The 24,000-nt window shown below is 42.4% G+C and overlaps 3 protein-coding genes across 6 annotated transcripts in view; 2 read left to right on the forward strand and 1 right to left on the reverse strand.

Moving 5' to 3' along the window:
• Positions 1-11: 11 nt before the first annotated feature.
• LOC129762005 (uncharacterized) lies at positions 12-771 on the reverse strand. Its single transcript, XM_055759939.1, has 2 exons — positions 613-771; positions 12-364 (listed from the first exon to the last, which is right to left on the reverse strand). Exon 2 carries the CDS (start codon positions 347-349, stop codon positions 80-82), a length of 270 nt encoding a protein of 89 aa, XP_055615914.1. The 5' UTR covers positions 350-364; positions 613-771; the 3' UTR covers positions 12-79.
• On the forward strand, positions 508-23,057 carry LOC129762004 (inhibitor of growth protein 3). 2 transcript variants are annotated; one of them, XM_055759937.1, is made up of 6 exons: positions 508-680; positions 941-1,012; positions 1,072-1,989; positions 17,679-18,145; positions 18,205-18,331; positions 22,809-23,057. In XM_055759937.1, the coding sequence occupies exons 1-5, from the start codon at positions 653-655 to the stop codon at positions 18,319-18,321; spliced, it is 1,602 nt and encodes a 533-aa protein (XP_055615912.1). In that variant the 5' UTR covers positions 508-652; the 3' UTR covers positions 18,322-18,331; positions 22,809-23,057. The 2 variants fall into 2 exon arrangements, with proteins under 2 accessions (XP_055615912.1, XP_055615913.1); XM_055759938.1 differs by lacking the exon at positions 22,809-23,057 and having other exon boundaries at positions 17,814-18,145; positions 18,205-18,453.
• The window catches only part of LOC129762000 (glutamate receptor-interacting protein 2), a 119,731-nt gene continuing 114,169 nt past the window's right edge, over positions 18,439-24,000 (forward strand). The window contains exon 1 of one of the 3 annotated variants that reach the window (XM_055759934.1): positions 18,439-18,459. The gene's annotated coding sequence lies outside the window, so the exon portion shown is untranslated. The remainder of the gene's footprint in view (positions 18,460-24,000) is intronic. The other 2 variants (XM_055759930.1, XM_055759926.1) reach the window with 2 other exon arrangements.

Genomic DNA, 24,000 nt, shown 5'->3' on the forward strand with positions numbered 1-24,000 from the left:
TTTTCCTTAAATTTTTTCAAATTCAAACGAACCCTTTATTTTTTTTTCTCCATATCAGTTCATTAACAACAATTCAATCTCAGGGCAGCTCCAACGGGTATCCAATTCTGGACCGAATCTCCTGCTTGGTTTTGGGTCCACCCATCACCTTCGGCAGCGGAATAATCGAAACCTCGGGTGTATTCATCGCATCCAGGTTCATAGTGGCCGCGGAAGTGGTATCACTGCCAGCACCGCCACCACTACCGGACTCCTCACTTGCACGCGCAAGTCGTTCCTGTTTGGCCACCTCGTACTCCTTGAGATCGTTCAGCTTGAGGGTGAAGTTTTGTATCTCCCGGCGACGCATTGTAGCGTTGTTTTTCTGTAAAGATTTTGTTTTCTAGTGAATGAGGGAGTTTCAAGTGCGCGCCTCTGCTGCTGTGTATTCACCACACCATAAAAGCAGGGGACACGTTCACGCAGCCAATCAAAGCAAACGTCATACGCTCGAGGGCGAGGTAAGTAAAGTGAGCCCGTCAAATATCGAGCGAGCACAAAAACAAAACACCCGAAGCAAGAGGAGGGTCGAGTTATTTCAAGTTTTCACCAGTAATTGCGGCTGCTAGTTACCTGAATTTATTGTCGAAACTTTCCACACAACCGCCAGAAGATGCTGTACTTGGAAGATTATCTCGAAAGTAAGTGTTCGATGCGTGAAGGATGGTTTTTATTTTACGGGAAAAGTGGCACTGCGACTGCTGTCAGCAAATGAATGTTGTGCTGCTTCGAAGGAACTAACCTTACGGGTAACATTGGTTGTAAACAACGGAACCGTTCGCACGCTGTTATGGTTAAATTCGAAATGTTGGCGGGGAAGTACGCCTCGAGCAACGCGACTGCTCTGAAAATCGTTAATTGGTGATATGGTAATGAAACTTTCAATGATGATTCTTTTCAGTGATCGAGCATTTGCCTCAGGAACTGCGGGATCGGTTCACTGAGATGCGAGAAATGGATCTCTCGGTGCAAAGTATGGTTCTAACGGTGCACAGCCAAGAAGATTTATCTAAAGGGCTCTCTCACTTTCAGATAACATGGACTCGTTGGACAAGCGGGCCCGCACTCTGTTTCAGCAGTGCCGCCGGGGCGAACTGGTTGGCACTCAGGCCGATGGGGAATTTTACGCTATCCGGAAGGATTACTACCGGGTGCTGGAGGATTCGGACGAGAAGGTTCAGCTGGCGGGTCAAATGTACGATCTTGTGGATCGATACCTTCGACGGCTCGACAGTGAGCTGTACAAATTCAAGTGTGAGCTCGAGGCGGACCACAATGGTATCACGGAGATACTGGAGAAGCGTTCGCTGGAGTTGGATACGTCCACCAGCAATGGAGGGTTGAATCAGAAGGAGAATCGCTATTTCGATACGTTGGGTGGAATTTCGAGCAGCATCGTGGCATCGAGCGCGGCTCGAGTGGATAACCGATATAAGATTAAGCCGGAGAAGCGACGAGATAGCATTGGGGTCACCGCTTTGAGTGGACCTCCTCCGGAAAAAAGACAGGCCGTAGCGGCCAGTGCTAGTGCAATAAGTAGTGGTCCTCCTGTCCGTCCGACGACCCCTCTGGCGGCCACCGGTGGACCCTATCATATGCTGGCGTCTACGGCCGCTTCTAGCACCCCGAACGCGGCGGCCACTTCGGTAGCATACAATCTGCAGCAATTTGGGGCAGGAAATGCAATTGCTGCAGCGGCTAGTCAGGCCATTGCTGCGACTCAACAGATGCAGCAGGGAAGGAGAACCGCCAGTCTGAAGGCTTCGTATGAGGCAATCCATGGGGCAGGAGCAACCGGGACAGCTGCCCATGATCTGTTGATCAATCGAGAGTTGGCTGGGGCCACTCACAATGCCCTGCAGGCGGTCGAGCGCGAAACAAGTAACGCATTCTCCAATCAGCAGAGGAGACAGCACAAAAAAAAGCTGACCACGGGCACATCTGCTGCAGGTAAACATTCGTTATTATTGCGTTATTATTATTGCGACTCCGATGGTCAGGAAACGTAACAAAACTAACCAAAAACTATTAGCTTTATATTTTCATCTGTGATCTTAACTTATTGTTCACATTTTGCGTGGATTACAAATTATTCCTCCAAGACAATGAGAGGAAGAAGGAACAGACGGACTTCTCTATTTAGCAATCCAAGAAAGGAACACATGAAAGATATAATGCTCTCTACCTGAATGGTGCTCTATTACGCACACACCTCGACGATATAGAAATATTGTTATCAAGCGAAAAACCCAAACTCCTAATTATGGTTGAAACGCAGAGTCAAATCTGGGTGGATTCAATGTCGTTGGATATACAATGATTTGTTGCTTGTTGTTGCTGAAAAAACCTTGAAAATCAGCGAGTATTACGCCATGTTCTCACTGCAGCGGGGCGTCAACGTGGCGCAACGACATTTTAATTCACTCACATTGCACCGTGTCAGCGGCGTGTCTCCGATGTGTTTTATACAAATTTTAAATGTGTGTTTTTGAATGAAAGAATGAAAACTGGTTTATTTTTCTATATTCCAACATCATTGGACGTACCCGGCTAAAATCGCGGAGGGTGAAAAATGTAAAAAAACAGAAAAATTAAATAATGTCACTACTACAAACAAACATATGCTAGAGAGAAGCGGAGAGGTGTAAATATCGCCGGCGTGAGGTGTTTTCGTTTGCACGCCAGCCACACGTCAAAACCACGCTCACGACACGTCAGTCTAGTGTGTACACATCGGTAAGAACACACATGATTGATCGTAAGCGTCACACGCCCCGCCCAAGCCACGCTGGCGCCCCGCTGCAGTGAGAACAAGGCCTTAGGGAATTTTATCACTAAAAATTCAATTCAGCCGATTAGAATTTTGATTATTGCAGTAATTAAATTTTGATTATTTCAATAAGAAAGTTAATGACACAAAAAATGTTTTTGACCAGATTCACTTCCTGAAGGGTTTTCAGTACATATTGTTTGCTTTTGCCTGTAGGTGAATTTAGTCCTTCAGAAGGGTGAACAGCGCCAAAGTGGACGGCAATCGCGCTATTTTGGCTGGCAACGTTTGCATTAAATAAATGGTCAATTTTCGGATAGCGTAAAAATTACAAAAGATAATTTTATGAGACAAATTTTCCATGAAACATAATTTTATTGACTATGTTACAGAAATACTTCGATGCGCTATCGGGCGACCTTCCACCGGTTGGTCGGAGCTTTGGCCATTGCTGCCAAAAACATACCTGTTGAGATGTTCTTCAGTTCTTTCTTAACTTTAGTTATAAGTCTTTCGGACGATCGACGTTTGGAGGGTAGGCGAACTTCGGAACAATATCTCTCTTTAAGTGGTTCATCTCCTTCAGCAACTTCTTCGCGTAATGGGCGGAGGCCAGGTCCGGCCAAAACAACACATTCTTTTCCGGATGATATTTTTGGCAACTTCCGGCAGGCACTTTGTGCTGTAAATCTCAACATTCACTGCAAGTCTCGAACGGAAGAAGAACGGCTCTGACATCTTTTTTTCGTTGATGGTTAGCCACAAAAGAACTTGTTTGGGAACTTGGTGTGGAAGATGTACTTCACGTCGGAACTTACCTCCTTAGTGGGGGACGTGGAGTAGCTGGTTCCCTTTCTGTCATTGCCATCCAACGTTAAACACGTCTCGTTGTCCAGGACGACCCCGCGGCGTTCCACTCCGCCGGAAAAATTTCATTCTCCATTACTTTCAGCCTTTGTTACTAGATCACAGCTTGTTGTTCCGACACGATCGATCTTGACTTACGTTTCCGCAAAATGGTATCCGTCTCCGCTAGGTATTTTTCCACCGTTTGAGTTTCTCCGACCTCCCGGTTTAAAGACTGGAACGATTTAGAAATCTTTCACTCTGTTCTTCTTAATATTCATTTATTTAGTTTCTGGGATTTAACATTGCCGCAGCCTTTTGCGTCGGATCATCAAAATCGAATCTTTTTCTCATTTGCTTGATCAACGAAAAAGCTGCGACAAATATCCTTAAAAACGACCTGCCTTTCGCTGCCCATTGTTCTGATAGTGTCTTCTGCTGCTATTACAACCCAAAAAATTATTGCCGCTTTTAAAAATGATCTTCAAATTTAATAGTATTGGATTGGAACATCGTAAGATTCCTCGCAGATATAAGTTAGAATGCTCAAATAAAAATCTTACAGCTTTTCATGTAGCATTGTGAATTCAGGGTTTTCAGCCTGTAACAAACAATTAAATATGTTGATCTGGGGCAAAACATACGTCGCACCGCCCGACGCGAATCCTTTTAGAGAGCCTTGTAAACAATTCCGTCTTTATGGAACTGTATTATTACATTGTAAATGCTTTTATGATCAGTAGTTATGTACCTTAATGTTGCTTTGTTCAAATGTAAGAAACACGTGGAAAAAATCTGTACTTTTGGACGAAGACCTGTACCCTGTACCGTACAGAATCTGTACCAAAAATAACGAAAAAAATATACCTCTCTAAATAAATATGTACGTGTGGCAGCACTGGTTGGGATATAGCCTGGAGAAGCATTCATTCCACCCGTTTCCACAAAATTAGAAACACCACACTTCCTTGGTTCGACCAAAACAACATTCGATAAAAATTGGTTCTCACTCGTATCTGCAAACAAACCAAACGTATACATCATAGCAAACTCATATATAGAGGTCCCCCGTAATGGTTTCATTCGGTTTTAGCAGCTCATAGTACACCACACCCAGCTGATCCCTCCAAATCTACAGCATAACCTTCTGGCCGTGAATATTCCGCGCGGCCGTCGATGTTGATGCATGGCCGGGGTATCGATACGACGTTTAGGATTGTAGTAATGGACCTACTTTTCGTCGCCAGTAACGATTCAATGCAAAAAACCCTTTCTTTTAGTCCGTTGGAGCAGTTGTTCGCACGTTAAAAAACGGCGTTCGACGTCTCGTGGCTTCAATTCATACGGCACTCAATGTCCTATCTTTTGGATCATTCCCATTGCTTGTAAACGATTGGATATAGTTTGCTGAGCTATTCCAAGTGTATCTGCAAGCTCTCGTTGCGTTTGTGACGGATCTTGATCGAGTAGAGCCTATAATTCTTCATCTTCAACCTTTTGTGGCGGTCCGGAACGTTCTTCGTCTTCCAAGTCAAAATTACCACTTTTAAACCGTGCAAACCACGTCTGACACGTTCGCTCAGTTGGAGCATGGTCACCATAAACTTCCACCAAAATGCGATGACTTTCCGCAGCTTTTTTCTTCGTATTGAAGTTATGAAGTAACACTTCTCGCAAAAACACTCGTTGATACGGAATTCGTTGCGCTCTTGTATTCCATGCTAGAAAAACGTATTCCGGCATAGAAAAGTACCCCCGGCGTGCATGAATCAATAACTTCAACTTCAATTTTTAATACGGGGTTTTCAAAAAAAAGTTTTTGATGCCAAGTGCCTTAGAATTGCATAAAACGTCGAGATTTACTGTTATCCCGAAAAAATTATTTTTGTCAAAAATTGACTTTTTGGCACTTAGTCGTTTTATCTGAGAAATCTGAAATTTTCGATTTTCAGAAAACTTAAATTTTGACATCTGCGACAATATAATACGACAATAGTAAATGAAGTCCGAATGAGCTAATATTTTGCCTAAGGTATTTTATCGTGCAAATCAACATTTCGCAGTGTGGAGACGATCTGGTGTAGTGGTAACATCCATACCACTCACGCTGAAGCTCACGAGTTCAGTTCTCGCTCCCGACATTCTTCCAAAAATGGAAGTAAAAAGTGACGAGCCAGCCAAAAAGTGTTGAAAGGGTAAATGATCTTGGTTTGTCCGATTTAGGGTGTTTTAGAAAATGTTCAACTAGTTCAACTTCATGAAAATCACATATAATCGATACGAGTTTCGGTTTGCTGAAAAGCCCCAAGTCTCTAGTTGCTAATACTACCATAAAGCGAAAATTCCAATTTTTATGTTTTTAACGATTTTGCTCAAAGAGAAATTATAATCATGGTTTGACCACCTCTGATTATAGTTTGTCCAAAAAATGATCATGGTTTTTCCGGTTTTAGTAATCACTATTTTTGAATGAAAAAACCCGAATTTTCAAGTACAGTAATCGTTCGCTAACTGGTCCTGGTTTAACTGGTCTGCTATTTAACTGGGCGAACGTTAACTGGTCCTTGGACCAGTTAAAAAGCACAATTTCGTAAACAATCGACGCCATATTCAAATGGAAGATTTGCTGTGAGGGGCATTCGAATGTAATTTTAAATGTTATGAAAGTTGACATTATTTTCGCACGACAAAAACATTGATTAAACTACAGAAAAACAATTTTCTCAAATCATATGTCATACCTGTTGTCGCACTCAATGCGAAACTTCCATTGGAATCCTTTTATTTATCCAATTACAGGAACTAAGCGAATCAAACAATTCATTGAAGTTTCCCTCGATTTTATTTGACGTTTAACATGCCGGACCAGTTAAAACGCGAATGTCGATAAGTGGTCTTCTCTTTTCGCCCAGTTAGTGAATGTTTACTGTAGATGTTTCATTTATCATTGTTTGAGTTTACTGTCATTATATTGATCCATTCATAGTTTAGGCTTTCTTCAGAATATTGCCTTTTATTGGGCATTTTAAAAGTGATCGCCTCAACACATTCAACATAGAGAAACTTTGTTTCTGCCATGTGCGAAAGACACACTAAACAAACTGCAGCGCGCCAAGCGGTTGCCATAGAAATAATGTGGACATAACAACATTAATTGACTGGACAACTCATGATCAGAATTGAGGTCATCGAAATGCGTTAATTCGATGGTTTTGCTCTGAAAATCTGATACAAATGGTGTGCAAGCATGAAGTTTACAAAACTTGTGAGTGTTATCATCCAGAAAAGGTCTGAATACGTGCCAATTAGTCATTAGTCATCTGGTGATTGATTAAAAGTTATCTCAATTGAGGGGCGTATTGACATCAATAGAAAGTGTATTTTATCATCCTTAAAGGAACATGTGAATTCGTAAAAATATACTATAAAACTACTGTAAATCATGGAAAAGACTATTTTATTTATATGTTTTGAAACATTGAAATACCTGATTTGACAAAGGTGTGCTGAATAAGAGCATTCAAAACAGTGGACAAACCATGATCGTATTTTCTACTGGACAAACCAAAATCATTTACCTTAATACAGGCAAAAAAAAAACATTTCGCAGGGAGTCCCGTATGAAAGTCGGTTGGTGCTTTAGTGGACCTATTGGCTGTGAGGGCCTCGTAGGGACCGTATCGGCTCAGTTGCGGAAAAGATTGGGTATTCATTTATTTTATTTATTTATTGTCGTCAATCAAAATTCTTAATACTACTTAAAACTACTTACTTAAAACTGAAAAAAAACTAAAGACTGCTGGCTGGATAATTTATCCGTTTAATTTAGAAGAGGGTTTTAACAAGTTACATAATCAAAAAAAAATTATTTATTTATTTATTTAGTCAAACCAGCGTAGACTAAATATGCTGACCTTGACATGGTTACATCAATTATTTCACTGTGTTCGTTACAGAGGCTCATCATACGTGTTCGATTACGTACGAATCAAAAGACACCGTTTTGTAGCTTGATCAGCTTCAAAGCTGTAAATTTATTTATTAGTTTATTCTCATTCCTTTATTTCATTTTCACTTACATTTTCAGTGCCTTTTATCTTTTCTGTACTATAACTATAACTGATTTTATGTAGGATACTGATTTAAACGTTTCAATTCGCTGCAATTCGTCTATCGCAATGGCTACGATGGTATTTACGCAATGGCTACGATTCATAGGGTACGCGGGGGGTCCATGGATGGCTTCACTTATCAGTGGTTCTTGTAACATCCCCCGGCCCGTGAAGCACTCCGATACTCCCTGCGGCTACTGACGACTCTATACCGCGAACCTTTCCTACGTCAAGTACTGCTAGGTTCGTTGCCGGTCTGGATATCACTCCTCTTGCCGTTTGAACCGTAGCTCGTCGAGTTTGGCCACCCGCACCTCTTACTATTGATAATACGCGTCCTCGTTCCCAACTATTTCTCGAATTCTGATCCATCACTACTACTAGATCTCCAGGTTCCAACGGCTTCACTGGTTCGAACCACTTCGTTCGTCTGGTGAGCATTGGCATATACTCTCGCACCCATCTACGCCAAAATTCATCCACCATCAACTGGGTGAGTTTCCAACTATCGCGTAGAGCGCTTCCACTGTTTCCCAGCACTGTTGGCGGTTGTTTGACCCCACTCGATCCGTACAAAAGGAAGTGATTGGGGGTGAGGGCTTCTTGATCAGCTGTCTCCAACGGAATATAAGTGAGTGGGCGAGAATTAACTATAGCTTCAGCTTCAAGTAGAACGGTTTCGAGAACCTCGTCGCTTGGGTGGCGAGTACACTCAGATATTGACTTCATCGCAGTCTTAATGGATCTGACCATGCGTTCCCAGGCACCTCCCATATGGGGAGCTGCGGGTGGATTGAAGAACCAGGCCGTGTGAGCATTTGTGAATGTTGTAGCACAATCGTGAGCGATTGTTTTTTGCTGCTGTATTTCCTCATTCAGCTGACGGCTGGCTCCAACAAAATTGGTGCCGTTGTCCGTGTATACTTCCGCTGGAGCACCCCTCCTCGCTATAAATCTGCGAAATGCCATGATGCAAGACCTCGAGGAAAGAGTGTGTGCGACCTCCATATGCACAGCACGAATGGTGAGACAGGTAAATAGCACTGCCCATCTTTTCACTATGCTACGGCCTACTTTCACCTCTAATGGTCCAAAGTAGTCCACTCCCACGTAGGTAAAAGGTCTAATAAATGGAGTCAGACGAATTTTCGGGAGCGGTGCCATCATCGGGGGCATAGGTTGCGCCTTCTTTACCTTGCAGAGTTGATATTCTTTAGTAACCCGCCGGATAAGCGAGCGAAGATTTGAAATGTAAAATAGTTGTCTCATTTCGTTGAACACGGTTTCACCGTTCGCGTGAAGAAATCGTCGGTGAAAACTGTCCGTAAGGAGGAACGTGATTAGATGATCCTTAGGTAATATGATAGGGTACTTAGCTGCATACGGGGCTTGAGGAGCCGCCCCGATTCGGCTACCCATCCTGATAATACCCAGTTCATCCAGAAACGGCGACAGCTTGTATAACGGACTGGATTAATTCACTGTATGGTTGGCTCCAACATTTAGTTCTACTACTTCGTCGCTATACACTTGCGTCTGTACTTGTCGCCATAGTGTCACTTCGGCTCGTTGCAAATCTCCGCTCAGTAAAGTAAAGTTTTCAGCCTTTGAGACACGCTTCAGCATAATATTCACGGCACGATGCACGTATGCTGTCGCTCGCAGCATACGGTTCCAATTTGAAAAACGGGATACATCTATTAGCGGCGAAGAGAATTTGTTGTGATGTACATATACTGCCCGTAACTTTTCATGTGTAGTGGTACTTTCTTTCGCATTAGACGGCCAACGGTATTCTGGCTCGAACAAGAAATCTGGCCCGGAAAACCAACGATCCTCGGGTTTAAAACTAGGACCGTCTCCCCATTTCGTCGCATCATCTGCCACATTTATTTTTGATGGTACGTGTCGCCACTCATCAATGCTGGTTATAGAAAGTATCTCGCCGATTCGGAACGCGACAAACGGATGATACTTGCGACTATCCGAGCGCAACCATGCGAGCACTGTTGATGAGTCCGACCAAAGAAACCGCTGATTGACGGTTACAGTCAGAGATTGACTAATTGCTTGAGCTAACCTTGCCCCAATCATGGCCGCTTGGAGTTCCAAACGCGGAATCGATAAAGCTTTCAATGGTGCGACTTTTGTTTTCGCAGCAACCAATGTACACTGCCGCCTGACCCCATCGTCAAATCGGAGATATCCGACACATGCGTACGCGATTTCACTCGCGTCAACGAAGATATGAAGCTGTATATTATCCGTAGGGCGAAAGTTTGTCTTCTGGAAGAAGCATCGAGGCACTTTAACATTCTCAAGATGCTCTATGAGTTCACTCCAGCGGAGCCATCGGTCTTGCAGTCGATCGTCTATTGGTACATCCCAATCGGTCCCCGATCTCCATATATCCTGCATGAGCACCTTCCCGTGGACGACGAAATGTGCAATGAACCCAAGAGGATCAAAAAGCGTCATAACAGTTCGCAACACTTGTCTCTTCGTAGGAATACTTCGGTTCTCAATTAAATTTCTGATATGCGATTTCGTTGCTGTGTCGAATGTAAATACGTCTGAAGATGGCACCCACGTCAGTCCAAGAACCCGCTCTGTATCCACCTGCTTATCCAGGTTCATACATTTGCTCGAACCTCGTTGCGATTCGCTCAATGCGTTCAGTACTTCTGGCGAATTGGAAAGGAATTTGCCAATTTCGAACCCTGCTGCTGCGTGAATGTTCTTCACTTCTTGAACCAGCTGAATTGCTTCCTGTATTGTGTCGGTGCTATCGAGAAAATCATCGACATAATGATTCTCGATTATTCCTTGTACTGCTCTTGGATACGATTCTATATATGCCCTCGCGTTTTCGTTTTTGACAAATTGTGCTATACAAGGAGAACACGTCGCTCCGAAAGTCGCAACGTCCATAATGAATATCTGCGCCGGATCTGCAGGATTATCCCTCCAGAGGAATCTCTGAGACTGTTTGTCTTCCTCCCGTATTCGTATCTGGTGGAACATCTCACGTATGTCCCCACTCACTGCGATGTTTCTTTGTCTGAAGCGGGTCAACACTACCGGTAAAGAATTTAGTAGGTCCGGCCCTTTCAGGAGCATATCATTGAACGATACTCCATTCACTCTCGCTGCAGCATCCCATACTAGACGTATCTTGTTAGGTTTATTCGGATTCGTGACTACTCCCAATGGTAGATACCATACTCTTCGTTCATCCGTATTCTCCAATTCGCCTTTCGATGCTTTGTGTGCATAGCCTTTCTGTTGATATTGCTCGAGCTGCTGTTTCACCATATCTCTCAATACAGGATTACGTGTCAATCGCTTTTCGAAACTCGCCAACCTTTTCTGCGCCAACGGTAAACTGTTGGGAAACACTGGGTTCTCGTATTTCCAGAGTAATCCAGACTCGAAATAATTTCCCTTTCGTTTAACGGTTCGATTGAGAATTTCAATTGCTTGTTTGTCAGCCTCTGCCTCTGGCTTACTAGTCACCGTGCTCACCTCTACCAGAAAAAAATGTTTCATGAGATTGTGAAGACGTTGATTGCTGATGCTATAATGAAGGTTCACCCTTTCTACCATTTTTCCTGCTCCAGCTTGTCTCCCGAACGCACACCAACCCAGCCTTGTTTTAACAGCTATTGGACCACAACTGTTTCCCTCGCGCAGCTTCAACGAAGTTAATAGTCTTACATTTTCTAATCCGATAATCATCTGTGGAGCCACGTTAGTATAACTTTTAACTGGCAGACCTCTAAGATGTGGAAACTGTTCTGCTAATTCCTCATAGCACATCGACTGCTTTGGAAGTTCCATCTTATGCACTGTTTGAACGTTCTCGATTGCGTACTTTTTCGTCAGTCCCTTTCCAGAAATAGTGAGGCTAATACTACGCGAACTTTTCTCCTCACGTGTTATTTTACTTGTCCATGCTAATATCAATGGATTCATCGGACCCTTAATTCCCAAGCGGTCAGCTACTTCTGCTTCTAGAAGTGTCGAACTGGAACCTTCGTCCAGAAATGCGAAAATGTCAGTTTGCTTCCCGTTTCCAACTATGGTCACCGGAACATATCGAAAGAAAGAAAATGAATGGTTCGAATGGTGATTCTGATAAACCGTTCGATCATAGCTGGTCGATGCTACGGGATCACTTGATACTTTCGAAACACTGTGCAACAATGGATGGTGGTGGATACGACATCCATCTTGTCCACACTCCTTCTTCGACCGACAGGGCCATTTTCGGTGTGGTATTAAACAAGTGCGACAGAGATTCCTCAGACGGACTGCTTTCCATCGCCCATCGATATCTAACTTTTGAAAATCGAGGCAATCGAGAATACGGTGACTGGGACTGTCGCAATACGAGCATACTTTTATTGTCGACTCGGATTTTTCGTTCACGTCGGATGATTCTTGAGAATGGACAAACAAACTTTCTTTCTGTTTCGCTTTCTCTGTTTTCGATGATTTCGTTGAATTCGGAGTATATTCTACGTTCAGCGTTAGATCAGACGCTAGATTCACTAGGCCTGCCATAAATTCATTGAACGTCGCCAGGTTGACATTCTCTCGTGTCTGCTTGAACCAACCCCACTGGATTTTGATGGAAGCGGGTAGTTTCTCCACCATCTCTTGGAGTAACATAGGATTCCAAAGATGTGCATGCTGCCCAGCAATTATTATGTGATCCACTAAATTCTGGACTGCCAGTCCATAGGTGATTATTGTACCGAGACTTTCCGCCTTCGGCGGAGCAACGCTTCTAAGCTTCTTCAACAAGGAGTTGATTAAAATTTCCGGACGGCCGTACAATTTGTGCAGGGTTTCCATTACATTTGGAACAGAAGCTGGTAGAAGAAGTCGACTCTTCACAGTTTCCAGAGCATGTCCTCGTAAGCACCGTTGAAGTCGGGCAAGATTCTCTGCATCGCTGTAGCCACACACTTCGGTTGTATTTTTGAAGGAGCTGTAAAACATGGGCCAATCTTCTGGATCACCAGAAAAGATCGGTAACTCCCGAGACAATACTTGCCGCGCTGCCAGTTGCGAGTTGGTTGGCCCTTGTTGAATCGTATGAACCGGCCAGCCAGGTCTTACTTCGTTCGCTATTGACTGCACATACGGAGGCTGGTTTGGGCAGAATGTTCGCGACTGCGATGTCGATGAATTATATTGACTGAATGCGTTTCCCATATCACGCGGGGAACGAATGTTCGAATTGGTAATTTCGCAAATGTTTCTCGTTGGGACATAATACGTCGACATCAAAGGTGCTGGACGCGAAGAACTTTCATCATATACGGTGGCATTTTGAAGCGGTTTCATCTGCTGAGCGGAGGATATATTTTGGCGTGATGACTGAATCAACTGGTCTGATGAAAACGTAATCGTCGGGGTAGATGGTAGGGCAGCCTTTACAACTATGGCGGGGGTATTCACATCCCGGAACATTTGGTCCACTGGCGCTGATTTTCCCATTTCGCTGGTGACGAAACTTTGTCGAGGTGATTCGGTGACAATAGCTGATGCTGTTCCTAGTGTAGGAGCCGACGTCTTTGGGGTGGATGAACTTTGTGGAAGCGGTGCTAGACTCTTCGGGACTGACTGTGTCTCCAAAGCTATGTTTGCTTCCTCTCCACTAGCACCTAACTGAGTCGAGGCTAGATTATTCGACTGAGTTCTAACCGATCTGGCGCCTTCCGCTGTCGTGTTTCTTTTATTAATCCAACCTTCTACTCTTTCACGTCTAGATTTAGCACTTACTTCGCTTCTTCTGGTACTCACATTATCATTTTCTTCTATCTGGATCAAGAGATCATATTTCTTCTTCAAATACTCCTCCTCTTCTACAGCTTGCTTCTTCTTCATTTCCCGCTGTTCTTCGAGTAACTGTAAACTCAGATGCAGACGCTGTGATCGTCTACTTAGGGCTGCCGAACCTTGGCTCAAGTGTACCGATTGTTCGGTAGGTACATCTTTTCTGCACTGATCGCACTTCCAAACACGACCGGGTTCTGCAATCGAATCTCCAACACCAGCGCAACCAAAATGAACCCAAACATCGCATTCATCACAACAAACCATATTATCCGCGGATTCCGGACGATCGCATTTGCCACAACAACGACCATCATTTCCAGATACGTTCTCCATTGTAATAGAGGATATGGTAGATTTTCTCCCTTACTGCGGTGAATGAAAATCTTTGAAGTTTTGTTCGATTACGTACGAATCAAAAGACACCGTTTTGTAGCTTGATCAGCTTCAAAGTTGTAAATTTATTTATTAGTTTATTCTCATTCCTTTATTTCATTTTCACTTACATTTTCAGTGCCTTTTATCTTTTCTGTACTATAACTATAACTGATTTTATGTAGGATACTGATTTAAACGATTCAATTCGCTGCAATTCGTCTATCGCAATGGCTACGATGGTATTTACGCAATGGCTACGATTCATAGGGTACGCGGGGGTCCATGGATGGCTTCACTTATCAGTGGTTCTTGTAACAATACGATTGATAGGACTGTATTTGGCATAATTCGTTCTTCGGTAATCTATGTAGAAAATGTTAAGGTTTCTCAGGTGTTTAATCGGGGCGTAAAAATTTAGGTTTCCTAATATTTCTTCTGAGTCCACTCGTTGTGATATGATATCTATAAAAAAAAGAATCATGGCAGAGTTCCGACTTTTAATATTGATTAGCATACAGTGTGCTTCATATGGAGGGAGATGATATGAAGACCAGCCTAGTTTACGAAGTGCAAATAATAAAAATTGTTTTTGTACAGATTCAATTCTGTCTTCGTGTGAAGTTATATAGGGGGACCATACAATACTACAGTATTCGAGAATTGATCTGACACATGTAATATACAATGTCTTTATTGTGTACGGATCGTGGAAATGGTAACTAAAGCGTTTGATGAAGCTCAAAATATTATTTGCTCTATGGATGATTGTATTATAATGATCAACGAAGGTTAGTTTCGAATCTAAGACCACGCCTAAGTCTCTTACTCGTTGACATCTATTGATGGGTTGATTTCCCAGCTTAACACCATTGTTCAAGTGTGTTCTTCTTCTTGTAAAAGTCATCAAAGTGCATTTCCTAACATTGAGCTGTAATAAACTCTTAGTGCACCATTTTTAAATATGCCAACTTCATTTTTGAATGCTTGGATAGTCTTCTTCATTCTTTATTTCCATATACAGCTTCATATCATCTGCGTAGATAAGTGCCGTAAGGTGAAGGTGGAAGCTAGCCACAAATGGCTGCCACAATGGCGCTCATTTCTTTCATCTCCCTCCCTCACCCTTCGCCCGAAAATCAATAATTTTGCGAAACAGTGTGGAGAAAATGATCATTTTCGCACACTTCCCATGAGGTAATATCAGCCAAACTCTAATCGATTACTCACAAGATATTAAATTTTCATCTGCTGTCGCACTGTATAGTGAACAACGTCGGAAAATTCGAGCAAGTGCTCTGAAAGTTTAATTTTCATTTTTCAATCTTCGACAATGGTTTTGTTTGTATTGGTGAAAGCATCGTTATTTTTTCGACACTGATGTCAGACAACATCATCGAAACATCTATCAAAACCACTCAATGAAATGTCATTCCTGAGTCATAGCGTTTCATATCATGAAAATCAATAGAATAAAATTGTGTTGATATCAATACAATCATTATTTTTACGTTTAATGGGTCTATAATGTAAGTTTTAGCAACTTCAACATTGGGTAAGAAAATTGTATTGCAGAGCTCGGAACACTGCCACGGCTGCCTATGCTTTCAAAAACAATAAACGGAAAAGTACTACATTCAATCAAAATGTCTCGGCCAACGAAGAGAAGAGTTAAGGCTCTCCAACGTAAATATGTGAAAACAATACGACCAACGAAGGAAAATATGAAGGAATTATCAGCATGCGGAAGAAGTTGTTAATATCAAAAGAGGCCCAATTCGCATGTGTTATAAATTTGCTCATGTTACGCTCGCGTATAATCAGTATTGTTAGTGTCAATGAAGCGCCACACAGTCTGATAAGTGAATTGATCTATTTACATGTGCTTCGCTCTTCTCTCACAAACACTATTACCCCATTTTTACACGTGGGTTTACCTATACTACTACAATGGCTAGCTTCCACCTTCACCTTAACACTGTTAAGAAAAACACAAACGTCATTAACAAATAAAATGAACAAAAGCGGCCCAAATGAGAGCCTTGAGGAACTCCGGATGTAGCAAATATTGGTTTTGAAATTTTCCCATTAAATCTCACCATTTGCGTGCGGGCAGCCAAATATTTTTTTTTTATCCCAACAGTTTATTTTATTAGGCTCATTTAGCAATTCAGCTGTAACAGCCGAATTCATCCGTGTACATTTTTTTTATCTAAAGATAACTTTTGTTGTATATTACACTGTTACCATTTTGAGGCGTAAGAGTATCGCTATCTTCTTCTTCTTTCTTTGTTTTTAAGAGGCTTTAAACTTTGCAGTTCATTCGCCTCTAATCGCTATCTATCGATAAACATTTGTTTTATCTATAACACAGCAGCCGTTTAGGCGTAAGAGAGTTCCTAATTCTATCGATGCACAACACATGTCGCCTTTTTCGGCGTAAGAATATTGCTATTGTTCGAATGTTCACAGATGGGCTGTTCACAGCGGGACTGTTGATATGAGGCTTCCTTTGTTGCGTTATTCATAGTGCCAGTTACCGATGCAGCAGACCGAAAATGTGTGCGGTAAGGGACTGGGATTACCCTCACATGATGATTGTTGCGTGGACATAGTAGCTAGAATAATACACAAAGATGGTCAGTTGAGGGGCCCTGAGTTATGAGCTCATGATCGTTCGCTTAGTAGCGGAGACGCAACCGATTGGGCTACGAAGACCCGACGGCAGTCAAATATGATTCTAGCCATTTCAATAGCTTGACTTCTATCCCTATTTTTTGAAGTTTAAGAAGGAGTAAGGGTATATCAACACGATCGAAAGCCTTACTAAAGTCAGTGTATAGAGCTTCAACTTGATTACCATTATCCATTGCATTCAAAGTGAATGTGACAAATTCCAGCAAGTTGGTTGTCGTTGATCGTCCTTTGAAAAAACCGTGTTGCTTATTCGTAATTCGTGTCTTTAGTTGTTGGAAAAGTTATTGGTTCATTATGGCTTCAAAGAGTTTTGGAATGCAAGAAATAATTGCTACTCCACGATAATTTCTTACATCGGATCTATTATCGGATTTGAATATTGGTACAAGAAAAGAGTTTTTTCCATATGGGAACCTTTCTGATTCCAATGACTTATTGAAAAGCCATAAAAGTGGATGAGTTAATTCAGGTGCCAAATTTTTTATAAAAACCGGTGGAATTTCGTCAGGACTTGGCCCTTTCGAGACATCAAGCTTATCTAATGCGTCAAAAATTTCAATGTAAGTTAGTTTTCTGACTCCAACATCACATAGTAATTCTGGAAGAAATGCAAAGAAGTCACGATCTCGGCCCTCCTCAGCTGTTACAATATAAACTTCTTGAAAAAATGTTGCAAAGAGGCTGCAAATTTTTTCTGGGTCATTCTGGGTCATATTGACTTGGGTTGTTTTTGGCATTGCAATACAATATATAAATTTATATCTGTAAATAAAATCAGTTATTTTTTTGGTAAATTGGTTACTATGCTGAGAAAAATAAATTATCTTTTAGATTACACGTCTTGCTCAGAGATTTTAGAGAGGCGGGACCATCATCATCATATAATTATCTGTTTCACACCAAGACACACCAAACACGCATTCATTTTACTTTCGTTGACGCATGATTATGTTCTCCTTTTCATTCCTCCAAACTTAACGATACATCCACAGCCACACTGTTACAAGTACACCAGAAGCAACAACAACAACAACATCACCATCCGCAGCAGCAGCAACAACAACAACCACAACAACATCATCAGCACTCAACCATCCTTAATCCTAACCTGTCCTCCTCGTCTCTAGATCTTTTGGAGCCGCCCACCGTTCCGGGGGTATTGTCGGCGGTGGCAAGCGGATCTTCGACTTCCTCCCTCAGCGGCACCAGCAGTTCAGCAGGTCCGAGCAATTCGTCGGGATCGATCGGAGGTGTAGGAGGAGGAGGAGGAGTAGGAAGCAGTGTTAGTGGTGGAGGCGCGACGCTTCCCCCACTGGGCACAGGAATCGTGCTCAACGAGAACGGAATGGTGGTCGAACAGACGCCGGAAGGCGAGTGGACATACGATCCCAATGAGCCCCGTTATTGCATCTGCAATCAGGTCTCGTACGGTGATATGGTCGCGTGCGATAATGAGGATGTAAGTATTGGAAGTAATGGTCGCGCGGAAAAGCGCATTTATCATCCTGTTTATTCTAGTGCCCCTTCGAGTGGTTCCACTATCCGTGCGTGAACATCACGTCATCGCCGAAGGGCAAGTGGTACTGCCCTCAGTGCAGCAGCTCGATGAAGCGTCGAGCCTCCCGGAAGAACTAATCGAACGCTGTGTTTTGACGTAGGACTACGTCTTTCATTTCTATACCGGGGTGTAAAACCAAAGTTTCGAGAACGAAAGCGTTACGCTGGAGACCGAGATTTTGAGCGTTAATAGCTCTTAAACAACTGAACGAAATGGTATGATAAACACTTCATTCGAAAGATAAAATGTCCACGCGTCATATACTTGTTACTTTTTCATCCAAAAACTTGTTTCGATAGTCTTAAAATTGCTTTCCAAACAGGCTATTGAAATCACCAATCGGTATATAAGCGAGCGTCGCTCGTAAACCCACTCAGTTATGATTGAACAGCGATTGGAGCATGTTGTCGCTGTTGTTGTGAAGCTAATTTCATTTATCATGAAAACGCTGATGAACGGTGTCACCAAGAGCCTGTTTGTGCACCTAAGGCCAAAAGGGAATCCATCAGGAGGAGAGTGATGCCACGGTTCCGCTTGAAACATCGGAGCAGCCGCCACACACACACACATACACACATACACGCGCGGAATTCTCGTTGCTATCATCGTTGCTGAAAAATAATCTGCCAGTTCCCCTGGGAATTGAAAAATACATTCATGCAAAAGAATTTATTTTAATGTTTTCTATCCATATAACACTGCAACCAAATACATTTGTTTTGTTATTTTTCAATCAATCGCAATTAACTGGAAAGCTTCTGAATATTTTTTCACGTCTTTCGGCAATTTATTAGAGGTGCAATGAATCTTTAGGAATTCCCGCTCTACGCGCACTGGCAAACAATGTTTACTCAACAATTTCTCAAACTAGGAATGGGTGTTGTGAGAGAGGATTAGCGAACGCGAAAACGACAAACGGGAGAAAGATACGTTTGGAGGTTGAAGGAAATTGGCAGAAAACTTCTTCATTCTATCATTCAAATAATGTGATTCATACCACATCGTTTTGCCAGAAAGAGATTATTAATGCTCAAAGGAGGAATCGAGTCCTCCGAGGAAATTACCCAGCGCAAATTAGAGTCGACTATCGATTGCGGCATTCGTACACAAATAATTTTATAATGCAGTTTCACCAAAGTGATTTCTTCGGATATATTCACTACATCATGTCATGTATTTCATATTCTTCATTAAGAAATCCATATCCATGGCACCTATCGGTAACGAATTATTATCGAAACCACGATTTTCGCTAAATGCTTTCCTTTCGGCCTGTAAAAAACTTTTCTGTACTCTAATCCATCAAATTTGGAGCCCTGAAAAGGGCTGTTGATTATATGCTAAGCTAATATAGCACGCTCTCCTCGGATACGATGGGCCAGCTGGATGTCCTTGGGCATGATGTGACGCGTTTTGCATGGATAGCACACAAATTGGTATCTTCGAATAAGCCTCCTGCAGCGTCATAGCCGCGGAACTTTGGAAGCGCAAGTTTGAAGTCCTGAGCAATTCCACGATCCAAATGCTGCGAAGGTAGCTGCGGATCAGCAATTCGGTCGACTTCTGATAGCGATGAATTTCACGCAAAGTTCCCGGTCGATAGCGATGTGGCTTCTCCACCTATCCTGCTACTGGTGCGCTTATCCGAGCTGACTTCGTGTGCCTTACCACCGAATGACTAACGAGCTGTCTGCGAAAGACTAACGAGCTCGAGTCCTCACGGTGCGAGAGTAGAGTAAGAAATGAACGAAAGCAAAGGAAGCGTCATTTTATAAACCATAAAAGTATAGAATCTAAATCCCACCCTTATTATATTCGTGAGTATACAGTAAGCTTATATAATAAAGAGGGTGGGGTTTACATTCGATTCTTTTATGTTTTATAAAATGACACTTCCCTTGCTTTCGTTCATTTCTTACTCTACTCTCGCACCGTGAGGACTCGTTTCATCGGGACTAAGCAGACAGCTCGTTAGTCTTTCGGTGGTAAGGCACCACGAAAGCAGCTCGGATAAGCGCACCAGCCGCAGGAAGCGTGAAGAAGCCACATCGCTATCGACCGGGAACTTCGCATGAAATTCGTCGCTATCAGAAGTCGACCGAATTGCTGATCCGCAAGCTACCTTTGCAGCATTTGGTTCGTGGAATTGCTCAGGACTTCAAAACCGACTTGCGCTTCCAAAGTTCCGCGGTTATGACGCTGCAGGAGGCTCATTCGAAGATACCAATTTGTGTGCTATCCATGCAAAACGCGTCACATCATGCCCAAGGACATCCAGCTGGCCCATCGTATCCGAAGAGAGCGTGCTCTATTAGCTTAGCATATAATCAACAGCCCTTTTCAGGGCTCCAAATTTGATGGATTAGAGTTCAGAAAAGTTTTTTACAGGCCGAACTGGAAGGAGCATTTAGCGAAAATCGCGGTGTCGATGATAATTCGATACCGATAGGTGCCATGGATATGGATTTCATAATGAATAATATGAAATACATGACATGATGTAGTGAATATATCCCCATATCGAAGAAATCACTTTGATGAAACTGTTTACCGTTTGTCGTTTTTAAGTGTTGGAAAAGGGCATTATTTTTGCTGAGTAAATTCCAAGAAAAAATCCATTCCTTCTTTAAGCGTGATTCATTCTGCTTCGGATCAACGGAACAGTGATAATCATTTCATACAAAAGATAAAATGTCCAAGAGTTATATGATTGCTATTTATTGAGTCGGAAAATTGTTTCAATAGCTTAATGATAGCTTCGAAAACAGGTTATAAAATGACGCTTCCTTTGCTTTCGTTCATTTCTTACTCTACTCTCGCACCGTGACGACTCGTTTGTTTGGGACCAAGCAGATAGCAGGTTAGTCTTTCAGTGGTAAGGCACACGAAGCGCACCAGCCGCAAGATAGGTGAAGAAGCCACATCGCTATCGACCGGGAACTTTGCGTGAAATTCATCGCTATCGGAAGTCGGCCGAATTGCTGATCCGCAAGCTACCTTTGCAGCTTTTGGATCGTGGAATTGCTCAGGACTTCAAAACCGACTTGCGCTTCTAAAGTTCCGCGGTTATGACGCTGCAGGAGGCTTATTCGAAAATACAAATTTGTGTGCTATCCACGTAAATCGCGTCACATCATGCCCAAGGACATTCAGCTGGCCCGTCGAATCCAAGGAGAGGGTGCTATATTAGCTTAGCATATAATCAACGGCCCTTTTCAGGGCTCCAAATTTGAAGGATTAGAGTTCAGAAAAGTTTTTTGCAGGCCAAACTGAAACGAGAATTTTCGTTTGGATGCCATACAGCATCGAGAAAATTCCGGAAAGATCTAATCGTTGCTGAAAAATAATCTGCCAGTTCCCTGGGAATTGAAGAATACATCCATGCGAAAGAGTTTATTTTAATGTTTTTTAATTATATGGCGAACACAGCGACCAAATACATTTGATTTCGTAATTTTTCAATCAAGTGTAATTAGCTGGAAAGCTTCTGAAGATTATTCTTTCCCATCAGTATGATATTTTCGTATCCAATAATGGATGCATAACATGAAAAACGGAAAATGTTTCGTATCGCCAAAATTATATAATTTTCAATCGATTATTGCTCAGTCGCCTAAATTTTCATACTCAGAGAGTTCATTTTCCTCTAGTTTGCCTTCCAAATTGCCATCGTAAACCACACCTTCTCTCGATTCAATCACGCACGAAAAGTATACTGAAATGATATTCTGGTGGTGAAACCCATTCATTTTTCGTGAGGCGTCGTGCACAAATTACGTAACGCGATAAGAGGGGAGGGGGTAGATGTTGCGTTACTTTCTGTTTATTAGAGATAGGAAATTGCGTTACGAAAGGGGGGGGGAGGTTCAAAATCCGGGTTTTTGCGTTACGTAATTTGTGCACGACGCCTGAGGACATCGACAAGACAACATCGTTACTGAACGAGCTGAACGGCGAGGGATCGAGGTATTCATTACCTGGCTTGACCTGACCTGAAATGCAATCAGTTTGTTTTAACTGTGAGGGAGCGCAGAAAAGCCGATCGATCAGAAGGAGAAGAGAAGGTGACCAAGAGAGTATCAGCATCGAAATACGGTTCCTCGGGAAGACATAGAAGCAGCCGCCACACACACACACATACACACGCGCAACTCTTTTCGTTTGCTGGTTATCGAGAGGAAAGCTGGAAAGAAATGATCGTTGCTGAAAAATAATCTGCCAGTTCCCCTTGGAATTGAAAATTACATTCAAGCGAGTTTATTTTTATGTTTTCTATCCATATAATACTGCGACCACATACATTTGGTTTTGTGATTTGTCAATCAAGTGCAGTTAGCAGGAAAGCTTCTGAAGATTATTCTTCAGAACAAGGTTTTTTGTATCCAATATTGGATGCATAAAACCTTGAGTCTTCAAAGTAACACTCTCGTTTTTGAAGTCACCCAAATATTTATTTATACATTCATTCAGGATGGATTTAGATTCAACTTCAAACAAATGATCTCTAAATCAACGATAGTCCTACGTCACCCTTGCGGTTATACCATAGATATAACCCACTTCCTGTTTTTTTGTGGTGCTCCTTTGGCAAATACATGCCGCCACCTGCATGATACGGCAATTTACCTACTCATTATTAGTGACTCTTGTGTGCAAGCATGTGTTTTTTTTTCGATGTCCGTGCCAAACCAGACTCTATCGCGTTCATATGTTTGGTTGCTGGTTGCCTGCTTACGGAAATTGCATCCGGTTTTCGCACAGCTACGAACTACGAAAACTATACACGAAATAAAATGAATTAATCAAAACCGTTTATCATCGGTACTGGAAGACTCGTTTCCGAAATCCCGCCACACCCTGTGTGGCAAACTAAGAGAAAATTAAATCACGACCCCGGCAAAGTAACGGCAATGTTGAAACAGGATGTGGATTTAACGCTCGCTTAACTCTCGCTTCGTCACGGCCGTTTTGAGCGGTTGTATTTTGCGTGTTGCCGCTGCCGATGCGGCTGCTGTTGCTGCTGTTGCTGCTGTTACTGCTGCAGAGTGGTTGATTTCTTGTCATCTTTTTATGTTTAGATTTATGGGTTTTCTGTTTTTGGGCCGTTTATTGGAAAAATGGTTTCCCGTCAGCGCCGCCGATTGGGGTTATCACGGTGCGGTTCGGTTTGTCGTCAGAGGAGAAACGTGAGACATGTGCGTCGGAAAAGATCACTTTCGCAGTGATTCATTTCTCATGCGGAGGACAACTTCATCATTTCGCGTGCTCTTTATTGCGGGGCCGGGGCGAATGCTCGCGACGATTGATGCTTTCGCGATTTGATGTGATTTTTGTGGCGATCAGACTGATTTTTTTTAGCAAGTGCCGATAGATAACGTCTAGAGATCAGTGGAATATCATCAATGTGTTTGGTTATTCTCAATAAAAAGTAGGACGAATGTTATACAGTGCAGATATACTGTATAACATTCAGTTTATTGATCTATAATATTTATTTTGGTTTTAATCTGACCGTAATGATTCCACGCTCCTATAAATTTTAATTCCAGATACGAAATTAAAATTTTAATGTTTTGGAAGATTGTACGGTTGAGAATAAAATTTACGCTTCAAGCTTGTTGGATGGCACTAACGTTCCAGTGGATTTTTTGTCTTCTCAACGTAGGTATTAGTTGCGTCACTTGTAATAAGTAGTACCTAGTAGAAATTTCTATGCCGGATATATTTTTTCGACCGGACAAACCAAGATCATTTAC

The sequence above is a fragment of the Toxorhynchites rutilus genome, chromosome 1 (genome assembly GCF_029784135.1).
Source record: "Toxorhynchites rutilus septentrionalis strain SRP chromosome 1, ASM2978413v1, whole genome shotgun sequence".
In the NCBI taxonomy this organism is placed as follows: Eukaryota; Metazoa; Arthropoda; class Insecta; order Diptera; family Culicidae; genus Toxorhynchites; species Toxorhynchites rutilus.

Coding starts and splice junctions, on each gene's coding strand:
- LOC129762005 (XM_055759939.1), bottom strand. CDS start 349: ATGCGTCGCCGGGAGATACAAAACTTCACCCTCAAGCTGAACGATCTC.
- LOC129762004 (XM_055759937.1), top strand. CDS start 653: ATGCTGTACTTGGAAGATTATCTCGAAA. Junction 681..940: donor CTTGGAAGATTATCTCGAAA/GTAAGTGTTCGA, acceptor GATTCTTTTCAG/TGATCGAGCATTTGCCTCAG. Junction 1,990..17,678: donor CACGGGCACATCTGCTGCAG/GTAAACATTCGT, acceptor ATACATCCACAG/CCACACTGTTACAAGTACAC.